At 57.4% G+C, this 18,019-nt stretch overlaps 3 protein-coding genes across 4 annotated transcripts in view; 2 read left to right on the top strand and 1 right to left on the bottom strand.

The window, feature by feature from the left end:
- RAB4B (RAB4B, member RAS oncogene family) overlaps window positions 1-3,668 on the top strand; it is a 9,441-nt gene extending 5,773 nt beyond the window's left edge. Inside the window, exons 6-8 of the mRNA XM_024768185.1 lie at window positions 3-83; window positions 172-302; window positions 3,282-3,668. Of these exons, the coding sequence (XP_024623953.1) occupies window positions 3-83; window positions 172-287 (197 nt within the window). The 3' untranslated portion in view covers window positions 288-302; window positions 3,282-3,668. The remainder of the gene's footprint in view (window positions 1-2; window positions 84-171; window positions 303-3,281) is intronic.
- Window positions 3,669-5,083: 1,415 nt separating this feature from the next.
- On the top strand, window positions 5,084-13,139 carry EGLN2 (egl-9 family hypoxia inducible factor 2). 2 transcript variants are annotated; one of them, XM_024768126.1, is made up of 6 exons: window positions 5,084-5,213; window positions 6,237-7,300; window positions 11,324-11,443; window positions 11,885-12,021; window positions 12,187-12,254; window positions 12,517-13,139. In XM_024768126.1, exons 2-6 carry the CDS (start codon window positions 6,473-6,475, stop codon window positions 12,570-12,572), a joined length of 1,209 nt encoding a protein of 402 aa, XP_024623894.1. In that variant the 5' UTR covers window positions 5,084-5,213; window positions 6,237-6,472; the 3' UTR covers window positions 12,573-13,139. The 2 variants fall into 2 exon arrangements, with proteins under 2 accessions (XP_024623894.1, XP_024623893.1); XM_024768125.1 differs by having other exon boundaries at window positions 12,455-12,794.
- Window positions 13,140-13,266: 127 nt separating this feature from the next.
- Window positions 13,267-17,709, bottom strand: LOC112415252 (cytochrome P450 2C11-like). Its single transcript, XM_024768129.1, has 2 exons — window positions 14,998-17,709; window positions 13,267-14,856 (listed from the first exon to the last, which is right to left on the bottom strand). The coding sequence occupies exons 1-2, from the start codon at window positions 15,209-15,211 to the stop codon at window positions 14,702-14,704; spliced, it is 369 nt and encodes a 122-aa protein (XP_024623897.1). The 5' UTR covers window positions 15,212-17,709; the 3' UTR covers window positions 13,267-14,701.
- Window positions 17,710-18,019: the final 310 nt, after the last annotated feature.

Here is an 18,019-nt window from a genome sequence, read left to right as displayed (position 1 = left end):
GAAAACTAGTGCTCTCACGGGTGAGAACGTGGAGGAGGCTTTCCTGAAGTGTGCCCGCACCATTCTGAACAAGATCGACTCAGGTGAGGCCCCCAACTGCCTGGAGTGGGAGTGGAAGGCAGGGTCCAGAGGACTCCAAGGGACCAGTCCTCACCTCTCTGCTCCCCCCAGGTGAGCTTGACCCCGAGAGGATGGGCTCCGGCATTCAATATGGTGACGCCTCCCTTCGCCAGCTGCGGCAGCCTCGGAGTGCCCAGGCCGTGGCCCCTCAGCCCTGCGGCTGCTGAGACCTGCAGAGCCAGGTGGGATACTGGGGACTCGGGCTGCAGGGCTGGTCTTCTGCCAAAGGGGAGTACGGAGCAGAGACAGAGACGCAGAAAAGGAGAGATGACAAGAGAAACAGTGAGGAAGAAAGACACAAGAACACTTGAGTTAAAGGGGCCATCGTCCCGGCCCTGGGAAACCACCCGTCCTTCCCATCCCACCGCCAGCTCTCTGCCCTGCACCTCTGACCCTCCCATTCATAATTCATCAAATGTTTGTTGAGTGCCTCTTCAGCGCCAGGCCCTGTTCCCAGCACTGGGGCTATAACAGTGGGGAAAACAGACAAAAATCCCTGCCTTCGTGGAGGAGATGGACAATAAACAAGATACACAAGCAAATTGTATAGTAGGTAGGGCGATAAGAGCTATGGAGAAGAATCAAGGAGGGAGAGGCGGCGGAGGAGTGGAGCGTTAAATAGGATGATGAGCGGAGGCCTCACTGAGATGGTGACATTTGAGCAAAGACCTGAAGGAGCTGAGGGAGGGGTCATGTGGGGACCTGGGGGAAGAGTGTTCTAAGCAGAGAGAACAGCCAGTACAAAGCCCTGAGGTAGGGCCCTGCCTCCTCCCCTGGGTGAGGAAGTCCAAGGAGGCCAGTGTGGCTGGAGTGGAGTGTGTGTGCGTGCGTGCGCGCACGTGCGTGCCGGGGAGTAGGTGAGCTGGAGATGAGGTTGGGGTGGGAGGAAGCAATGAATTAGGGCCTTGTGAGCCACAGGAAGGACTCTGGCTATACGCTGGGTGGGATGAGAGCTATAGGAGGGCTCCGAGCAGAGAAGGGACAAGATCTGATTCAGGTGTTCACAGGGCCCCTCTGGCCGCATATAGAGGAGAGACTGAAGGGGGCAGGGGTGGTTGCCTGGAGAGCAGTGAGTAGACCACTCCAAAGTCAAGGTGAGAGACGATGGTGGACAGGATCAGAGTGGGGGCGGAGGAGGGGTTGCGAAGTGAATAGGTTTGTACCCTCCCTGATCTGTCTCCAGGCTTGTCCCCTCCTCGTGTAGTCACTGGGTCTTCCTAAAGCACAAATCTGATTCCTTCCCTCTTTTCGGGTAACCTCTCCCCCTCGTCCAGGAAGCCATGCTTGTTCCCCTGTGCTTGGTCCAAAGTCCTTGACAGGCTTGAAAGTTCCTACAGGATTTGGTCCTATCCCCACCTCTCTGCGGGTGTGTATGTCTTGACAATTCTTGTCTCTGTGCTTCATGCCCACCCAACCCTCCACCCCACAGCCACTGGCAGCTCCAGGATGGCTGTGGAGCAAAGTGTTTAGACTTTGGATATATGTACTTAGAGAGCAGAGCCAACGTAATTTCCTGATGAATGGATGTGGAATGTGAGAGAGGAGTCAAGGATGAGCTCTTTGGGCAGGGCTCTTTTCCTTCCAGGCCTTTGCATCTGCTGTGCCTGTGCTCCCTTCTGGCACCAACTCCCATTCATCATCAGGTCTCTGCTAAAATGGCTCTTCCTGCAGGGAACCTTCATAGCCTTCCCAAATGGGGTCACTCCCTGTAGATGGGCAGTCTCACAACTGCCCCTCCTTTTCAAAGCGTTCAACTGACAGAGTTGATCATTGTTATCTGTATGGTGTTTGTCTAACCCATCTGAGAAGGTGATAGATCACAGACTCCAGAGCTGGGCTGCCTGCATTTATACTCCACCTCTGTCACTTCATAGCTCTGGGCAAATTATTTAACCTCTCTGGGCCTTGGTTTCCTCATCTGTAAATGGGGCTAATGATAGTACCCACCTCAATGTGAGTGTGGAGAAGATGAAGTTAATTCACGTAAAGTGCTTAGAACAGGGCCTGACAGTCAGTAAACTAAGACTTGATAAACGAGGCCTGTTTATTATTTTTCTTCTTCGTATCCATTTTAAAGACTCTGGGCTATGTAGAATCAGATGGGTGTGTACTCTTCGCCTCAGAGCTTAGTTTTGAGTCTGTTTCAGGGTGTTCCCTCAGTGAATCAAATGTAGTAAGATTGCATTTTCAAACTCTGTTGATTGCACTCTTCAGGAGGAAATATACTTTATTTGTTGATCTAATACAGTCACACACGTATAAAACTAAAACACCTTCTTGTATTGATATTCTTTCTCTTAAAATTGAGGTGAAATTCACACAACAAATTTAGCCATTTTAAAGCGTACAATTCAGTGGCATTTAGTACATTCGCAAGGTTATGCAACCACCACCTCTGTCGAGTTTCAAAGCATTTTCATCACCCTCAAAAGGAAACCCCATACCCTTTAAGCATTCATTCTCCATCCTCCCCAGCGTCTGGCCCCCACCCATCTGCTTTCTGTCTCTATGGACCAACATATGAAGCACTCTGAAATTTTCTTTCTTTTCTTTTTTTTTTTAATACATTAACATTTTAATTTTTATGGTATTTTCTATTTTATTCTGTTACAACAATTGCTCAAGGCCCACCGAACTGATTTCCCAACCCACTAATGCAGTTGTACACATTGGAATCACCTGGAGAGCTTTAAAAGATACTGATGCCCAGGCCTTACCCCAGAGATTCTGAAGTGATCTGGGGATTTCTAGAAGCTCCCAGGTAATGCTATCTGCAGATAACTACAAAACAGGAAGTGATGTGTCTCCTCGGTTTGGAAAACACGGGAATGAGACCTAGAGCCTGGATGATCCAGGAACATAGAGGAACACAGAGGTGCAAAGGTGGGGACACAGAATGTAGACACTGAGATGCCCCTCTAAAGACTCAAGGAGACAGCTCTCTGAGGCAAGTAAACAGGGAGATGCACATGCCCTCAGCTCTAGAGCCCCAAAGTACCTGCAGACAAGAAACAGAAAGACAATGTAGAAACTTTGGGAGAAAGAGAAAGGTATGGACAGACAGGCACAGTTAGGCGGGCAGGAAGATACCCAGAAATGAGACAGAGACACCAGCCGACAGACCCAAGATCCCTCCAGTTCACGGCACACTTTTCTTTCAGCTCACCCGTTCTCCAGGACCAGCCCTGTCCTTCTGGCTGGGGCCCAGACCCAGGCCCTGGGAGACTGAGCCCCTTACCTGACCTGGCCCCAGAGAAGCTGCCCCGCCACCTGTCCCCCTTCCCTGGCCTGGTGGGGCCTGGCTGAGGGGCAAGACTGAGCCACGGGGGAAGGGGGAATCCGTACCTGCTGCTGCTTCCTCTGTCTTGGCTAACCCCTCTTCCCCCTGAACCCCTAACTATACTCAAAGAATTTCCAAAGCCCGAGACCAGGGCCATTTGGCCTCAGCTCCCCTGGCCCTGCCACTGCGAGTACGTGTTATTTATTACCTTACCTGGAGGCCTGTCCCGTCCCCACCCCACCCCCATAAAGCATTGTTTACACCTGTGTCATAGCCTCTGTCATTTTGGGGTGGTGGGGACGGGGGGGAAAAAGAGGTCACTGACGGTGTTTGGGGGCCATGTTTTTGGGTTGGACATGGTACGGGGGTCCACCATGACTCCATGGCTCAGATGTATGTTGTAGAGGGAGTTTGCCCACATACGTAACGTAACACTAATGTCCCTGTGTTTGCGATGGGTGTGATGGGATCTGTAGGAATGTGTGCTGCTTGTGTGTGTGACACTGTTGCTTATGACTACTCTGTGTCCTTGGTGATTGTGTCTGTAAGACTGGCGTCGTTTGGGACACCAAAGCTAGGGAATGAGAATTCAGGCCTGTAGTTGAGCCCTGGGTCTGGGCCCGGTGGGTGATAGCTATGCATGTCTGATGCCTGAAAGTCTGAGGCAGTGTCTATTTGGTGTGTAACTGTGTTTGTGTGCCCCTGAGGTCTGTGTGTGTTTTGCTGTGAATTTGACTCCTTTGATACACTTGTGTGTGACCATGAACCCTGTGTGTGCCCCTGAAGACTGTGTGGGCTTTTGTGTCACCGGGACTCCTGTGCATATTTGAGATCAGTGTGTTGCCTCCTGTGTCCAGGTGAACCTCTGACACCCGCACATGCTCTGCCAGGGACAGGTGCAGCCCACTGAGGACACTCCCAACTGCTCTCCCAACCCCAGTTTGGCCTTAAACCACCGTCACGGGAGGCCTGAGTCCCTGCTCAGCCTGGGTGCTGGCGGAGGGGGTGGGACATTTAAATGACCTCATCTGCATAGTCCTCCCAGGTCAGGTCGTCCAGAGACTCGAGGCTGTCATGCAAATGTCTTCTCTGAGTAGCTTTCCTAGGTTGTTTTATTCGGGTGCCACACAGTTGTCCCGATGGGGCAGGGTGGAGCGAGTCAGAATGTTTGCACGTCCCTTCTTGTTCTTCCCTTCTCTCAAGGACGTTCCGCTCTTTTCCTCCGTTATAAAAAGTCCTTATGTAAATTACTTACTGTCGTGCAAATTTACATACATTTCCCAACTAATTGCTCAGACGTTTCTCAATATTCCTATTCTTGGGCTGTGAGAAGGCGAAGCTGTCCATGTAAATAATACCGATGATCTGTATGCCTCCCCTACCCTGCTACTCATCGTTCCGCCGCGTTCTCGGCTCCAAGGGGACGGTCCTGTCTATGTAAATAGGGTTATTTGCATACCCCTCCCACTCGCTTGGCATAATATGTGCCGAAACTCCCCCACCGGATCCAGCCCTTCCTAACTGCGTTCCTCCTCTCGCGCAGAAGGGGCGGAGCGGAGAGTGCATAAAAACCTTGTGTCGGCGACTGATCCGTTTCCCCTTTCTCGAGGGAGAGGGTGTTCTAAATTTCCTCGCCCCGCCCCGCGCGGCTCGCGCCTGCGCAAGCCCGGGCTCCTAAGCCCGGATGCGGTCACGTGCCCACCGGGCGAGGCGGGGGCGGAGCGTCGCGGGTGGTGGGGGCGGGGTATGGCGCGCTGTGCGGCGCAGGGCGGCTGGCACAAACGGCGGCGCCGGGGCCGGAGGAAAAACCTCGGTGAGGAGACCGCGGGGAGGGCATGGAGCGGGGCGGGGAAGGCGCTTGAGGCCGGGCGCCGGCGCGAGCCGGGCGGGGTGCGGGGGTGCGCGCCCAGCACTCTGTGGCGAAGCCTGGCGACCCTTGGGAGGGGAGGGTGGGGGTGGGGCGTGGGGGAGGGAACGCGCGCCGGGCATGTTAAGCGCCGGCCGTTGGGGGGTTGGGGGGGAGCAGAGAGCGGGCGGAGGGGGAGGGGAGGGGTAGGAACACGGGGTTCCAGCGGCCCTTAGGCCTTGTCTTCGTCTCCTGCTGTGCCCCGAGGGGCTCCAGGACCCGCACCGAAGGGACTTGGGAGGGGGGCGCTTTTTCCGTCGTCCTTTCCCCGAGTGCATGAGTCCTCCTCCACCCTTCCCTCTGTCGCTGTGGACCCTGCTCCCACGGGTCCCTTCCGTCTGTCTGTCTCAGGACCTCCCTTCCGTCTGGGTGTGTGTCAGCCCCTAACGGGCTTCCTCCTGTTGGGCTGGGTTCTGCCCGCCTGTCTCAGGCCCACCCTCCCTGCTCTTCTCCGGTGTGGGTCTCTGGACCCCCCAGTTTCCACGGTCTGTAGATCCCCACATTCCCTCTGTGTCTTCCAGGCAGATCCCCCCTCTCGCCCCCCCCCCACCCCCAGTCTGTTTGTTTCTAACTCTCCTACTTCCCACACCGCCATCCTTTTCTACTTAAAGTCCCCTCCTTCTTTCCTGTCTGTGGGTCTGTGTCTGTCTGTCAGGGTGTCTCTCGCCCACAGCTCCCACTGCAGTCCTCTGCCTGTGGGTCAGCTACCCAGTCTCACCCCTCCAGCTGCCCCCTTATTGCCCCTTGTCTCTTAGGGATTCCACCCAAGTCCCAGAGTCTTTTTCCCCACGTGGCCTCAGGTTTTGGGGTCTTTGTAGATAAGTCTGTCTACTGCCCCTGCCACTCCCCATCCTCGCCCAGCCCTCTTCCCTGTAGCTCTTCTCACATTCCTTTCTCTCTCTCTCTCTCTCTCTCTGTTTCTCTCTCCAGCCACCGTGACAGGTCCCTTCCCAAGCCCCTAGGGACAGCAGAGGACTTGGGGACCAGCAAGCACCCCCAGGGCACGAGAAAAGCCTCTGCCATCTGCCCTGCCTCATCCTGCCCCACGCCAGGCCCAGCCGCCCCGGCCCCCGGCTGCATCAAGTGGAGGAGGAGGAGGTGGAGGAGGGTGGCACCATGGGCCTGGGCCGTGCCCTCCATGCCCGGGGGATGAAGACACTGCTGCCATGGACAGCCCGTGCCAGCCGCAGCCCCTGAGTCAGGCTCTCCCTCAGTTGCCGGGTTCGGTGTCAGAGCCCTTGGAGCCTAGCAGGGCGAGGATGGGGGTGGAGAGTTACCTGCCCTGTCCCCTGCTGTCCTCCTACCACCGTCCAGGAGGGCCTGGTGAGGCCTCGGCGGGGAGTGGGACCCCCAGAGCTACAGCTACTTCCACCACAGCCAGCCCCCTGCGGGAGGGCTTCGGTGGGCAGGATGGCGGCGAGCTGCGGCCGCTGCAGAGTGAGGGTGCTGCGGCACTGGTCACCAAGGGGTGCCAGCGACTGGCAGCCCAGGGCGCCCGGCCCGAGGCCCCCAAACGGAAATGGGCAGAGGATGGTGGGGATGCCCCCGCCCCCAGCAAGCGGCCCTGGGCCAGGCAGGAGAACCAGGAGGCAGAGGCAGAGGGGGAGGGCTGCAGCAGTGGCAGTGGTGAGGCCAGCGCCAGGCTGAGGGAGGAGGTGCTGCCCGCTGCACCTGAGCGCCTGGCCCTGGACTATATTGTGCCCTGCATGCGGTACTATGGCATCTGCGTCAAGGACAGCTTCCTGGGGGCGGCGCTGGGTGGCCGAGTGCTGGCAGAGGTGGAGGCCCTGAAGCGGGGCGGGCGCCTGCGTGATGGGCAGCTAGTGAGCCAGCGGGCTATCCCGCCACGCAGCATCCGTGGGGACCAGATTGCCTGGGTGGAAGGCCATGAGCCAGGCTGCCGAAGCATCGGTGCCCTCATGGCCCACGTGGATGCTGTAATCCGCCACTGTGCTGGGAGGCTGGGCAGCTACGTCATCAATGGGCGCACCAAGGTGAGGCTGCAGGGACCGGGTGGTGGGGTGGGGGGCTGCCCAGCACTTGTTGGATGCCTAGTGTTCTGAGCACCAGTGGGTTTGGAGATAGGCAGCTCTGGCGCAGGGACTGTTGGAGCTCACTTTGGGCTCTCACTCGCTGTGGCCTTAGTTTGTGTACCTGTAAACCATGGGTTTGGCCCATAGTCACCATGGTTCTTGACCTTGCCAGGGATCCTCTTGAAGAACCTGAGGAGAGGTGCCCACAGTCGTAGTCCCACCTCTGTGCATGGGCCATGGTGGGCTTCACAGCCGCCTGATGTCTGTTCCTGGATCCTAGACCAAGAACGTTCAGTGTAGACGGGCACGGGTTTCTGCCTCTGCCGTCTGTACCTGTCTGTCTGACCCTGTCTTTATTCTTCCCTCTTCCCGCATTTTTTCATGTACTCGGGTATGTCTGGTCCATCCTGTCCGTTGCCTGTCTTTGGTCTGTCTGTTCTGTCTCCCGGGTAGGAGAACCAGAAGGTGGAACGGGGAGGGGGGCAGTGGTGAGGCCAATGCCGGGCTGAGGGAGGAGGCACTGCCCACTGTGCTTGGTGCTGGGCTACGTTGTGCACTGTTTGCCATACTGTGGCATTTGCATCATGGACGGCTTTCTGGGGGTGTCTGTGTGCCGGCCCAGGTGGAGGTTATGTCCTCATCTTTCCCATCCCTCCCCATCCTAGACCCTGTCCTCCATCCTGTCTGTTCTGTCTCTCCATCACTTTATCCTTGTCTGGCTCTGGTCTGTTTCCTTGATCCTCTGCCGTTGTACCTTTTCTTGGTCCCTTTCTCTTGTTTTAGAGTAGCAGTTATCTTTTTTTTTGGAACCTGGGCCTGTTTAAGAATCTGCCAGAAACCACAGACCCTGTCTTAAAAAAATGCTCGTTTGATTGGAGTTTATGGTCAGTGACAAGGGCCTTCTGGGCCTGCAGCCGCCCATTCAAGAACCTGGGGTGGATCCTGGCCTTGAGTCCAGGGTTTGGCGGTGTTAGGACAAGGCCCGGTAGGGAGTGCCCACTGCACAGCACCAGTGATGCCTGGCTGATGGCACAGACTGTGTTTTGCCCTGCAGGCGTGAGGCTGTGCTCCTGATGTCCTCTCCCTCCTCCCTCAGATCCCGTCTTGGGTTCTGTCTCTGCAGCTTCCGTCTCAGGCTGGAGCTGGCTCGGGGACTAGGGCTCCCCCGGGCCGAAGCCATACTGGCTTCCCCGCCCCAGCTGGAACTTGTCCTGCTTCCCTCTCCCTCCTGTTACTTTGGTAGCTGGAGGGCCAGAGGCGGCCCCTCCCAGGGGCAGGAGAGATCAGTGGGAATCTCGCTAGCCACAAGGTGTTCAGCCCCATCTCCCCAGGGTCACCCGTCCTCACAGGAGGGAGGTTGGTGGGGAGACCACAAGAGTTGAGTGGCCAAGGGCAGGATGCCTCTCTGAGCCTCTGTTTGCTCATCCACAGGATAGGAAAACCAGGTTAACTCCCCAGCTAGGCTGGGGCCGTTTCAGGAGGGGAGGGGAGGGGAGAGGGCGCAGATCTCTTTTCCTTTGGTGCCTTGGATGTGGTTGGGAGCAGGCCCTGGAGGGGTGGTGGGGTGGGTGTTGAGACTTTTTAGCCTTGGGAGGTAAGAACAAGCCTGGCTGGACTAAGAAGGGCGGGGAAGAGCCAACCCAGCCACTGGAGTTCCTCTCAGACCCTCCCCTGCCGCGGTGGGGCAGCAACTGCAGGCTTCCTCGCCTTCAGAGGGCAGCGTCTGGGCTCCCTCCCCAAGCTCTGGAGTAAGACAGTGTGGGGTGGTCCCGGTAGCGGCGGGGGCGCTCAGATCACCAGTGCGGTTTGGGCTGGTAACAACCTGCCCCTCGGTCCCGAGTCCCGCTCCTGTGCTCTTGCCTTCCTCCTCTCCCTAGATCCTCTGCTCAGTTGGCCTGCAGGTGGGAGGGAATTGACTCCCACTGGCATCAAGGACTACCGTAGGTGACCCCGGGAGGCCCCTTTAAGAGCAGTTTGGAGGTGGGGCCTGCCGCTGTTGGCTGAGACCTGGGATTCTGACTGGGGCGGGGTGGGGTGTGCATGCACAGTGATCCTAGCTGCTCCTTCCTGGAGACGGAAGTGTGAGGAGCAAGTTTCCGTGTTACTCTGGTTGTTGTCCCTTCCCTTGTGGGGGCAGGAAGTAGATGCTTCTCGGGGGCCGGAGGATGCCACCCCCAGCCCCACTCCCAGGTGAGTATATGTGGGGGGAGGGGGGCCTTAAAGGGCCTGTTCCTGTGCCTACCTTCACACACACAGGAGTCCCATTCCCTGACAGACTCCAGAGTGTGTCCCTGCCTGCATGGTGGGAGACCCTGTGAGGGTGCACGGGAAGGATGGAATGGAGGCCCTGAGACCCAGAGGAGCGCTTTTAATTAGCAGCTCCCTCCTTGGCACTAGGGAGACAGGCCTGGCCCTAGCGGCCAGTACTAGGTGAACAGGTACCTGTGCTGATTTTGCACTGAGAGGGATGGAATGGGAAATCAGCCCAGGTGCCTTCAGCTAGAGGACTCGAGGTGCTCCTGGCCCTGAGACCTGAATAACAAGGGGGACGAGTGGAAGAGCGTTCAGGCAGGTGCAGAGGCCTTGAGGATGAGCTTGGCCTGGTCAGAGAAGAGTGAGGAGGATTTCGAGGCTGGAGATAGTGTATGAGGCTAGTGGCCTTGGAGGCTGTGGTCAGGAGTTTGTGTTCTCTCGGGATGCAGCAAGGAACTTGAAGGGGTTTGAGCAGTGGTGAGCTGGAGTAAAGGGCCTCTGGCTGCTGTGGGGATGGGTTGTGTGGGAAGAGGTTGCAGCACTGGACCCCTTTCCCCACCCCACCCTCGAGCAAAGCCGGCAAAATCTCCAAAAAAGTAGTTGTTAGCTCCATTTCGTGGATGAGGAACTGGAGATGGGGAAGTTCCGTCATCTGCCAAACATCACAGCTTACGTTGCCGCACTGAGACTTGAACCCGGGAGATAGGTCTGCAGGAACACCTGGGCCCTTTTCCTCACATCACATCCATCACTTTGCTGGGTACCTGATGAGAAACAGGCCCGGAGTGGCTAGGCCTAGGACTCAGAATGGCCAGGGCTGCCTAGGGCAGTGGCGGCTATCCAGGAGAGGAGGCGAGAACCCTGTGCCTGGACCTGTGCACACAGAAGCCGAGACGTGGAACAAGGTCTGACTCGGATCTGTGGGGGTCAGGAGCCTCCAAAGTCATGTTCTCAGAGGGGTTCGTGCTACTGCTGTAAACCGAAGGTTGTCATTAGCCCCCTTTTACAGGTGAGGCGTTTTGAGGCCCATTCAGGTGATGAGACTGTCCAAGGCTACTTGGCAGGTTTTGCTTGGAGTTGGGATTAGATCTCAGGTTCTGGGCACATTCTGGGTTTTGGTACCTGTTCAGTTGTGTAGGAGACAGACTATTTAGCGGGTCTTCTTTATAGTAAGGTCAGTGGTTCTCAACATGGCTGCACGTCAGGATTACCTGGGGAACCTTTAAAAATTCCAGGCTCCACCTGAGACCAGGTACGTCAGAACCTCTGAGGTGGGCCTCGGTATCAGTGCCCCAGGTCATTCCAACTCTACAGCTCAAGGAGAGAACGCCTGGTGTGGGGCTGTGAGGCCACATCCCTGCACACCAGGAAATGTTTAAATTGCTTTTATCCTAGTGAAATGTCTGACGTGGGGTCAGGTTATCTTTAAAAAACCAAGCCCTCAGTTGCTCACTGAGCTGCATGCTGGCACCAGATGCGGGGGGTAGGGGCGTGAGGTGTGTGTGTGTGTGTGTGTTGGGCTGTTGAGGCCCAGGAGCTGAGGTTTCTTGTGGATGGAGGTTTGGCTGAAAAAGGAGAAAAGGAGAAAGTCTGGGTGCTGGAACCCTTGGAGCCCAGGACACCTGAGGAAAGATGAGGGGCTGGGAGGGGTGAGAAAGAGGAGGTGATGGCTGCTTCTCTAACGTCCCTGCCAGTTAGCCTCAGTAAACCCTCTCCATCCGTCTCTGCCAGGCCATGGTGGCATGTTACCCAGGTAACGGGCTGGGGTACGTGAGACACGTTGACAATCCCCATGGCGATGGGCGCTGCGTCACCTGCATCTATTACCTGAATCAGAACTGGGACGTCAAGGTAGGCTGTTGGGGGTGGGGTGGCGTGCATCCATCGCATTTTCCTTTCCCAGCTCAGCTTCTAGCATTGTCCCCTTCCTCTTCCCAACCCACGGGAGGGGGGCGGTGGAATGTGCCCAATGGCTCTTTCCGGGAAATGGGACCTCCTCTTCAGCTGACTGTGTGGCGGCAGTTCCCCCTCTTTGGGGAATGGTGCTGTCTGCCCAGCCCCCAGCCTAACCAGCACTTCCCCCGCCCCATTTCCTGTCTTCTTAAGTAGCTTCCTGCCCATCTCCATGGTGATGCAGACTCTGGGTTGTCATTCATTTTGAGAGCCTGAGTGGTGGGAGGGAGTGATGTGTGAAGTTATTATGCCCCCTGGTGGGCTCCTGGGGGCCGGCAGTGCAAGGCAGGGGCTCTAGGCGGGGCTCCCAGCCTGCCTCATCCTCTGGCCTGCCTTCAGGTGCATGGCGGCTTACTGCAGATATTCCCTGAGGGCCGTCCCGTGGTAGCCAACATTGAGCCACTCTTTGACCGGCTGCTCATTTTCTGGTCTGATCGGCGGAACCCCCATGAGGTGAAACCAGCCTATGCCACCAGGTATGGTCCATACTTCCGGGAATGTGCCCAGGTGCTCCCCCTGTGCCAGCAAAGTCTTGTCAGACCCCTGAAGTGACTGGTGGGGGGCGGCTCGGGGTGGATATAGTGGCTGGAATTGAAGAAAAGTGATCTCTAACCACCCTCTGGGGCTGCTCTGGTCTCCAGGTACGCCATCACTGTCTGGTATTTTGATGCCAAGGAGCGAGCAGCAGCCAAAGACAAGTATCAGCTAGGTACCGGCCTCCCCGTGTCCCCTCCCTCAGGTCCCTCCTCTTCCATGTACCTCCCTGGGCCTCAAGCCGCCTCTTCAGTCTCTCACTGGATCCTGTCGCTCATTTTTCCTCATCTTTGCCTACCATCCCTAGACAGTTCACTCTCCTGGCATTCCCCAGCATGAGCCCCATCTCTTCTGGTCATCTCCCCTTCTTCCCAGGTTTCCTCCGTCTCTTAGTTCCGTCCCTGATGACTCAGTCTCCTGTCCCCCTTCACCCCCAGCATCAGGACAGAAGGGTGTCCAAGTACCTGTGTCACAGCCGACTACGCCCACCTAGTGGCTAGCCCCAGAGCTGCACGGACAGACAGCTTGCCTGACTTCGGGAGAGCCCTGGGCCCCGGTGCCGCCAGTCACGGTCCCCGCCACTGCCGCTGCTTCTGACTTTGCCTCTGTTCTGCCGGGTGTGGAGGGCTCCATCCATCGCTGAGAACCGAGGAGGAGGAGAGACCTCTGCTGCCCTGGGCTGGGGGCTGGGGTTGTGACCTGGGCAGAGGCTGGTGTTGGGGACTGCCATTACTGGAGCTGGGGGCCTGTGTCCTGCCCTGTCTGGTCATGCATGCCCCTCTCAGGTTTGGAGAGCTGGAAGGAGGCACTGCCACCTCCCACCGGAATGCAGGATTTGGGGTTGGGGTGAGTCATGGCCTCTTGCTGGCAAAGGTTTGTGGGGGCGTATCCCCAAGCCCCCCACTCCTCCAGCCTGGAATGTGAAGTGACTCCCCAGCCCCTTGGCCGTGGCACCTTTTGGACTAGGCTGCCGCTGCTTGGGCAGGATAAAAGGTGCTGGGAGGAGCATGGGTCCGCAAGTCCTGTCAGCGGAGAAATAAAAGTTTACCTCAGAGCTGCACACATCTGACTCACTCCCTGTTGGTAAGAAGACCGCTCCGTCTGCAATTCAGGGCCTTTATTGACCAAAGAGGGTAAGGAGGTCTGAGAGCCAGTGAGCAGAGGGTGGCTGAACCTGACTTCGGCGGGCCACCAGACAGAGGTGGAAGGCCGGGGGCACGTTGCCCAGGCCCGTGCACTGTGGGGTGAGGTCGATGTTGGCGGGGCTCCCCACAGGGAGCAGGCAGAACTGCTATAGAATGGAGGTGAGGAAGACCTCGGATCGGGCCAGGCCTGCACCCAGGCACATTGCTTTCCTGGGGACATGGGGGTGTGGAATGAGAAACCCATGCACCCCATGGCACGTCCAGGCTGGTCCCCTCTCTGCCCAGCCCAGACCTGGGGCAAAGGGCACGAAGGAGTTGTTGCTCTGGAACTCACCCTTGTCATTCAGGAAGTTGGTGGGATTGAAACAGTCTGGGTCCTTAAATTGGGTGAGATCCTGGTGTGCAGACACAAGGAGAGGAATCATGAAGGTGCCCTGGGGAGATGTGCAAGGGTTACTTGAAAAATTGGCAAGTGACTATTCCACACATCCATCCAAGACCCCATTTCGAAGTCAGCGGCAAGGAAGGCCGCCTACTTTCTTGCTCCCAGAGTCAGTGCTCTGGACGCTTAGGCCTGCTGATCTCTGTTAATAAATAGGCCCTCTCCAGCCCCTGCGCAGGATCCCCAGTCTTGGTGGCCACCTTGGGCAGGAAGTGGCTGCGCAGGTGGGCATCACAGGTGAGGGCACGTGGCAGCTCCAGCGGTAGCACGCTGAAGACGCTTTGGATCTCCTGCAGCGTGGCGTCGGTGTAGGGCAGGCGTTCTTAGTCCTCCAGGCTTGGGGCGCACATTCGACCTACCACGGGATCCAGCTCCGCCTGTGCTTTGGCTGGGGCCGGCAGAGATGTGAACTACCCCAGCCTCCAGCCAACCCACAACCCTAGCCGCCTCATCCCTAGCTGTCCAGCTCAGAAGCCTATGGGTATTTGAACAGAATGAGGAGTCCATAGCGCAGGGTGGTGCTTGTGGCCTCGGTACTGCCAAGGAAGTGGTTATGTGTCGTCATCACCAACGTCTCCTGGAAATGGCTCTCCGGGTCCTTCTGTGGGTAGAGGAGCCAGGCGTCTGCTGGTGGGCAGCAGGGCCCTGTACCTTATCCGTTTGATCAGGAAGCAATCGAAATTGCGGGGTTCCACGGGCTGCCGGTTGCTGCTGGGTTTGCTGAGAGGTGAAAACTCTTAAGCTCTGCTAAGTTTCAGAAGATTCCGTGGCGTGGGCCTGGGAGCCATTTTAGGAGGGAGGGGAAAATGTACATCTGGGGGGACAGGAAATCAATAGGACCTTGAACAAGACCATTCGTTTCCCTATGGGGAGACTGGACCAGGACTTTGATGTTGTAGGTTCTAAAACTCTTCCATTCCAAGATTCTAAGACTGCCCCATTCTAATGATCCAATGTAGGTAGGTCCATGTACTCGGAATCTGGCATAGATGGGGCACACGAGGGAGGGATGGGGGCCAACCCTCTCACCTCACCCTATCTGGAACCCATGATGCAGAAGTTGTCATTGAAAAGGTCCAGGAGCCTCAGGAACTCTGGGTCCTCGTAGCCATAGCGGTTCTCAAAGACCACGGAACACATAACGTTAGATACAGCATTATCTAGTAGCCTCCGGGGGTCGAACGGAGCTCCTGGGAGTGGGAACATGACAAGGTCATACGCTGTGGCTCGGCCCCCACCCAGCTCTTGGGTTTACTGGCTTCATTCCACCCAAACGCCTTCCCTAGGGCACACCCACAACAGGTCTCTATCCTTTTCCGTCCAGGCCGTACCAACGCTGTCTTGAAATTCGCCGAGCAGACAAGGCGCCTCTTCCAGGACACGGTCCTCGATGGTCCGCGTACCCAAGCCGAACTCCTTAAGTGCTCCAAGTGCAAAATTGCGCAGCGTCCGCCAGCGCTGCCCGTTAAAAGCCACGATGCCTGGGGGAGTGGAACAAAGAAGGGGGCGGGCCGGGGAGTTAGCCACGCCCCATCCCGGAAGCATCCCGTAGTGGAGTCGACTTCCTCGCAGCTCTTCGCTCTGCTTCAGTTCCAGGTCTTTTGGTTGCTACCCCAGCCTTCTTGGCCCTATCCGCACTTTGGCCGCACCTCTGCTGGTCCCGATTCCTCATCCCCGTGCTGGCTCTCTTTGGCCTTGACTCTTAGGCTCTTCTCTTCTGGCTGCACAAGGATCCAGCCTCCCCCACCGCCATTCGACCCCTACACTGTGGCTCCTCCCCAGCCTCTCCTCAGAAGCCTTGACTCTATTAGGCCCCGCTCCATTTCCCCCGGTCTCGCTCTGTATCGCAAACTGGACGTTCCGGGCCCGCACTTACGCCGCCCAGGCCTCACCGTTTCCGCGTGTGAAGCGTTCGAAGGCTGCCCTGGCCCCGCGGCCGGAGAAGGCATCCGCTTGCAGCACTAATGCGTCCCGCTGCGCTGCGTAGCTGCAGGGCACCACTGCAGGGCGCGGGCCCAGCCACACGGTGAACATCGGACCCCAGCGGCCAGAGAGCTACACGGAGCCGGTGCTCAGCGGGCCCGGGTCTGGGCTCCTGACCCCTCCGCCATCGAGACCCAAGAGCCCGGCCCCCAGCTTCCTTCTCCTTCAGACCCAGGAGTCCAGCCCCACCGCCTTCCCTCAAAATCTAGAAGTCCAGGTCCCCAGCCCCCTGCACCCTCAGAACTAGGTATCTGGGCCCTCAGCAGCTCCCCAGCCTTGAGCCAGAACAGACCTCTCTGCTCCCCATCCCCTGGGACCAGACTACCTGCCCCAGGCTCCCCCTCCCTTGGCACCCGGGAGTCGGGGGTGGGGGGTGGGGGTGCAGCGAGACTCCGCCCTGAACCAGGAGCTCAGGGCCACTGCCCCTTTTCCCTCCAGATCTGACTTCCCACCCCCAGTCTCCTTTCCCAGAAGGCAGGACTCCAGGCCCCTCACCCTCTGTCAGGACTCGGCGTCCGAGCCCTCAGCTCTGTCTTCATTCAGAGAACCAGGAGTTCCAGCCCCCAGCCCCACCTCCAGGAATCCAGAATCCTGTTACCCCACCCACTGTCGGGGCTACCTCCGTGAGTGCACGGTCCAGGTGTCCAGACTCGAGCTGCAGCAAGTTCCGCCGAAGCGGGAGAGGTAACGGGCCCACGGGTAGGGCCGCCTGCGTCTGAGCGCCGGGTGCACCCCAACCCCGCCTGGCTGCTTGCACCTCTTCGCCTCTCTTTGATTCCCTTGGGGTCTTGGGTGGAGCAGGGATGGAGACTGAAAGTGGGAGGGGGGTGGCCGCCTTTGATGCTCATTCTGTAATTCCCCAACCCAAAGTCTGCACCCCGCCCCCAGCCCTATCACTGCTGGCCTTGGCTCCTCCTGGCCTTTTTTTTTTTTTGTGCCTTCCTCAGCCTGTCCTATCTGGCAGCCTTAATGCACTAGCATTTTCATGTCAGCATACCTGGTCAACAGGTGCACCCTCTTGAACCCCCAGCACCTGTGGGTCCGTCTCACTTGGCCCGTAGCTGTGCCTTCCTGATCCCCTGGACACCTCTGGGCCTATGACCACTGAACGCTGTACCTTGTACTTCTGATAACTCAAAACATCCTGACTGCTAAATACACTTCTTAGAGCGCTCCTGGTGATGTGTTCATTTGCCTGGCACTCCTGTGCCCTGTGCCTGTGATTCCTGGGGACTCGCACCTGAGCCCTTGTCACTTCCACACCCATTGCTCTTGGAGCTCTGTATGCCATACATGTCTCCCAGATGCTCACTCAAGTCCCCTAGCGTCCTGGTGCCCATCAGCTTGGCACTTCCATGCCTATCCTATGACTCCTGGCTGCCTTCCCACGGTTGACACCCTTGTATTTCCACACTTAGGCCCTGCCCTGAACTCCTGCCATCTCTATTCCCAATGCTCTGGCTCCCAGATGCCCCAAATGTCCTATGCCTGTGCTGCTACACCCCTGGTCTCCAGTCCCCTAGACTCCTCAGTGGGCACCCCCGCCTGATGCCAGGCCACGATGGTCCAGGGGCGGGGGTTGTGGCTGAGTCTGTACTTGGAACAGACTGTTCAGGAATGCGGCCCACCCTGCCGCCCACCCTGCCGTGCCGGATCCAGCCTTCCGCCAGGTACCTGGCACAGGGCCCAGACCTGGGGAGACGGTGGGGGAGCTGTGCAGAGTCTGGGACAGGGCTTGTCTCTGGGAGTGTCTCTCTCACTCTCAGTCTCTGTGTTTCTCTGTTCATCTCTCTCTCTTTCTCTCTCTTCCCATTTCTCTCTCTCTCTCTCTCTCTCTGTTTCACTCTCAGTGCCTACCTCTGTTCATGGTTGTCTTCTCTCTCGTGCGCTCTCTCTTTTCAATGTGTCTTTTTCTCTCCCTGCCTCTTCCAGTTTGTCTTTACCTTAATCTCCCTCTGCCTCTGCTTTCCCGTCTTCCTGCCTGTTTGTGTAGCACGTCTCCCTACCTGTCAGCCTTTGTCTGCCTGGTGACTGGCAGGGGCTGAGGGGCAGGGCACTGCTCAGAGGCACTGACTCTGCAGACAGCAGGGCTGCAGCAAGCATGCCCTCGCCACCCCCTCCCCCAACTCCCACCCCAGCCCCTGCTCAGCACACAGTTGGCACTCAGTAAATGTTGCTGAATGAATGCATGGCTTTCTTCATCCCTATTTCTGTCTCTGTTTCTCTCTCTCTCTCTCTCTTTTTTAATTGGAGTATAGTTGCTTTACAATGTGTGTTAGTTTCTGCTGTACAGCGAGGTGAATCAGCTATGTGTGTACATATATCCCCTCTTTTTTGGATTTCCTTCCCATTTGGGTCACCACAGTGCAT

This window comes from Neophocaena asiaeorientalis, unplaced genomic scaffold (assembly GCF_003031525.2).
Source record: "Neophocaena asiaeorientalis asiaeorientalis breed wild unplaced genomic scaffold, Neophocaena_asiaeorientalis_V1.1 scaffold629, whole genome shotgun sequence".
NCBI classification, from domain to species: domain Eukaryota; kingdom Metazoa; phylum Chordata; class Mammalia; order Artiodactyla; family Phocoenidae; genus Neophocaena; species Neophocaena asiaeorientalis.
The sequence above is the reverse complement of the archived record's forward strand: the minus strand, read 5'-3'. Positions and strand labels throughout refer to the sequence as shown.

Bases quoted from the DNA above. Each gene is read 5' to 3' on its own strand.
- EGLN2 (XM_024768125.1), top strand. From the start codon at position 6,473: ATGGACAGCCCGTGCCAGCCGCAGCCCCTGAGTCAGGCTCTCCCTCAG. The intron at 12,022-12,186 runs GTATGGTCCATA...TCTGGTCTCCAG, and splicing joins AAACCAGCCTATGCCACCAG to GTACGCCATCACTGTCTGGT. The intron at 12,255-12,454 runs GTACCGGCCTCC...CCTTCTTCCCAG, and splicing joins CAAAGACAAGTATCAGCTAG to GTTTCCTCCGTCTCTTAGTT.
- LOC112415252 (XM_024768129.1), bottom strand. From the start codon at position 15,211: ATGCTTCCGGGATGGGGCGTGGCTAACTCCCCGGCCCGCCCCCTTCTT. The intron at 14,857-14,997 runs GTACGGCCTGGA...TCCCACTCCCAG, and splicing joins CGAATTTCAAGACAGCGTTG to GAGCTCCGTTCGACCCCCGG.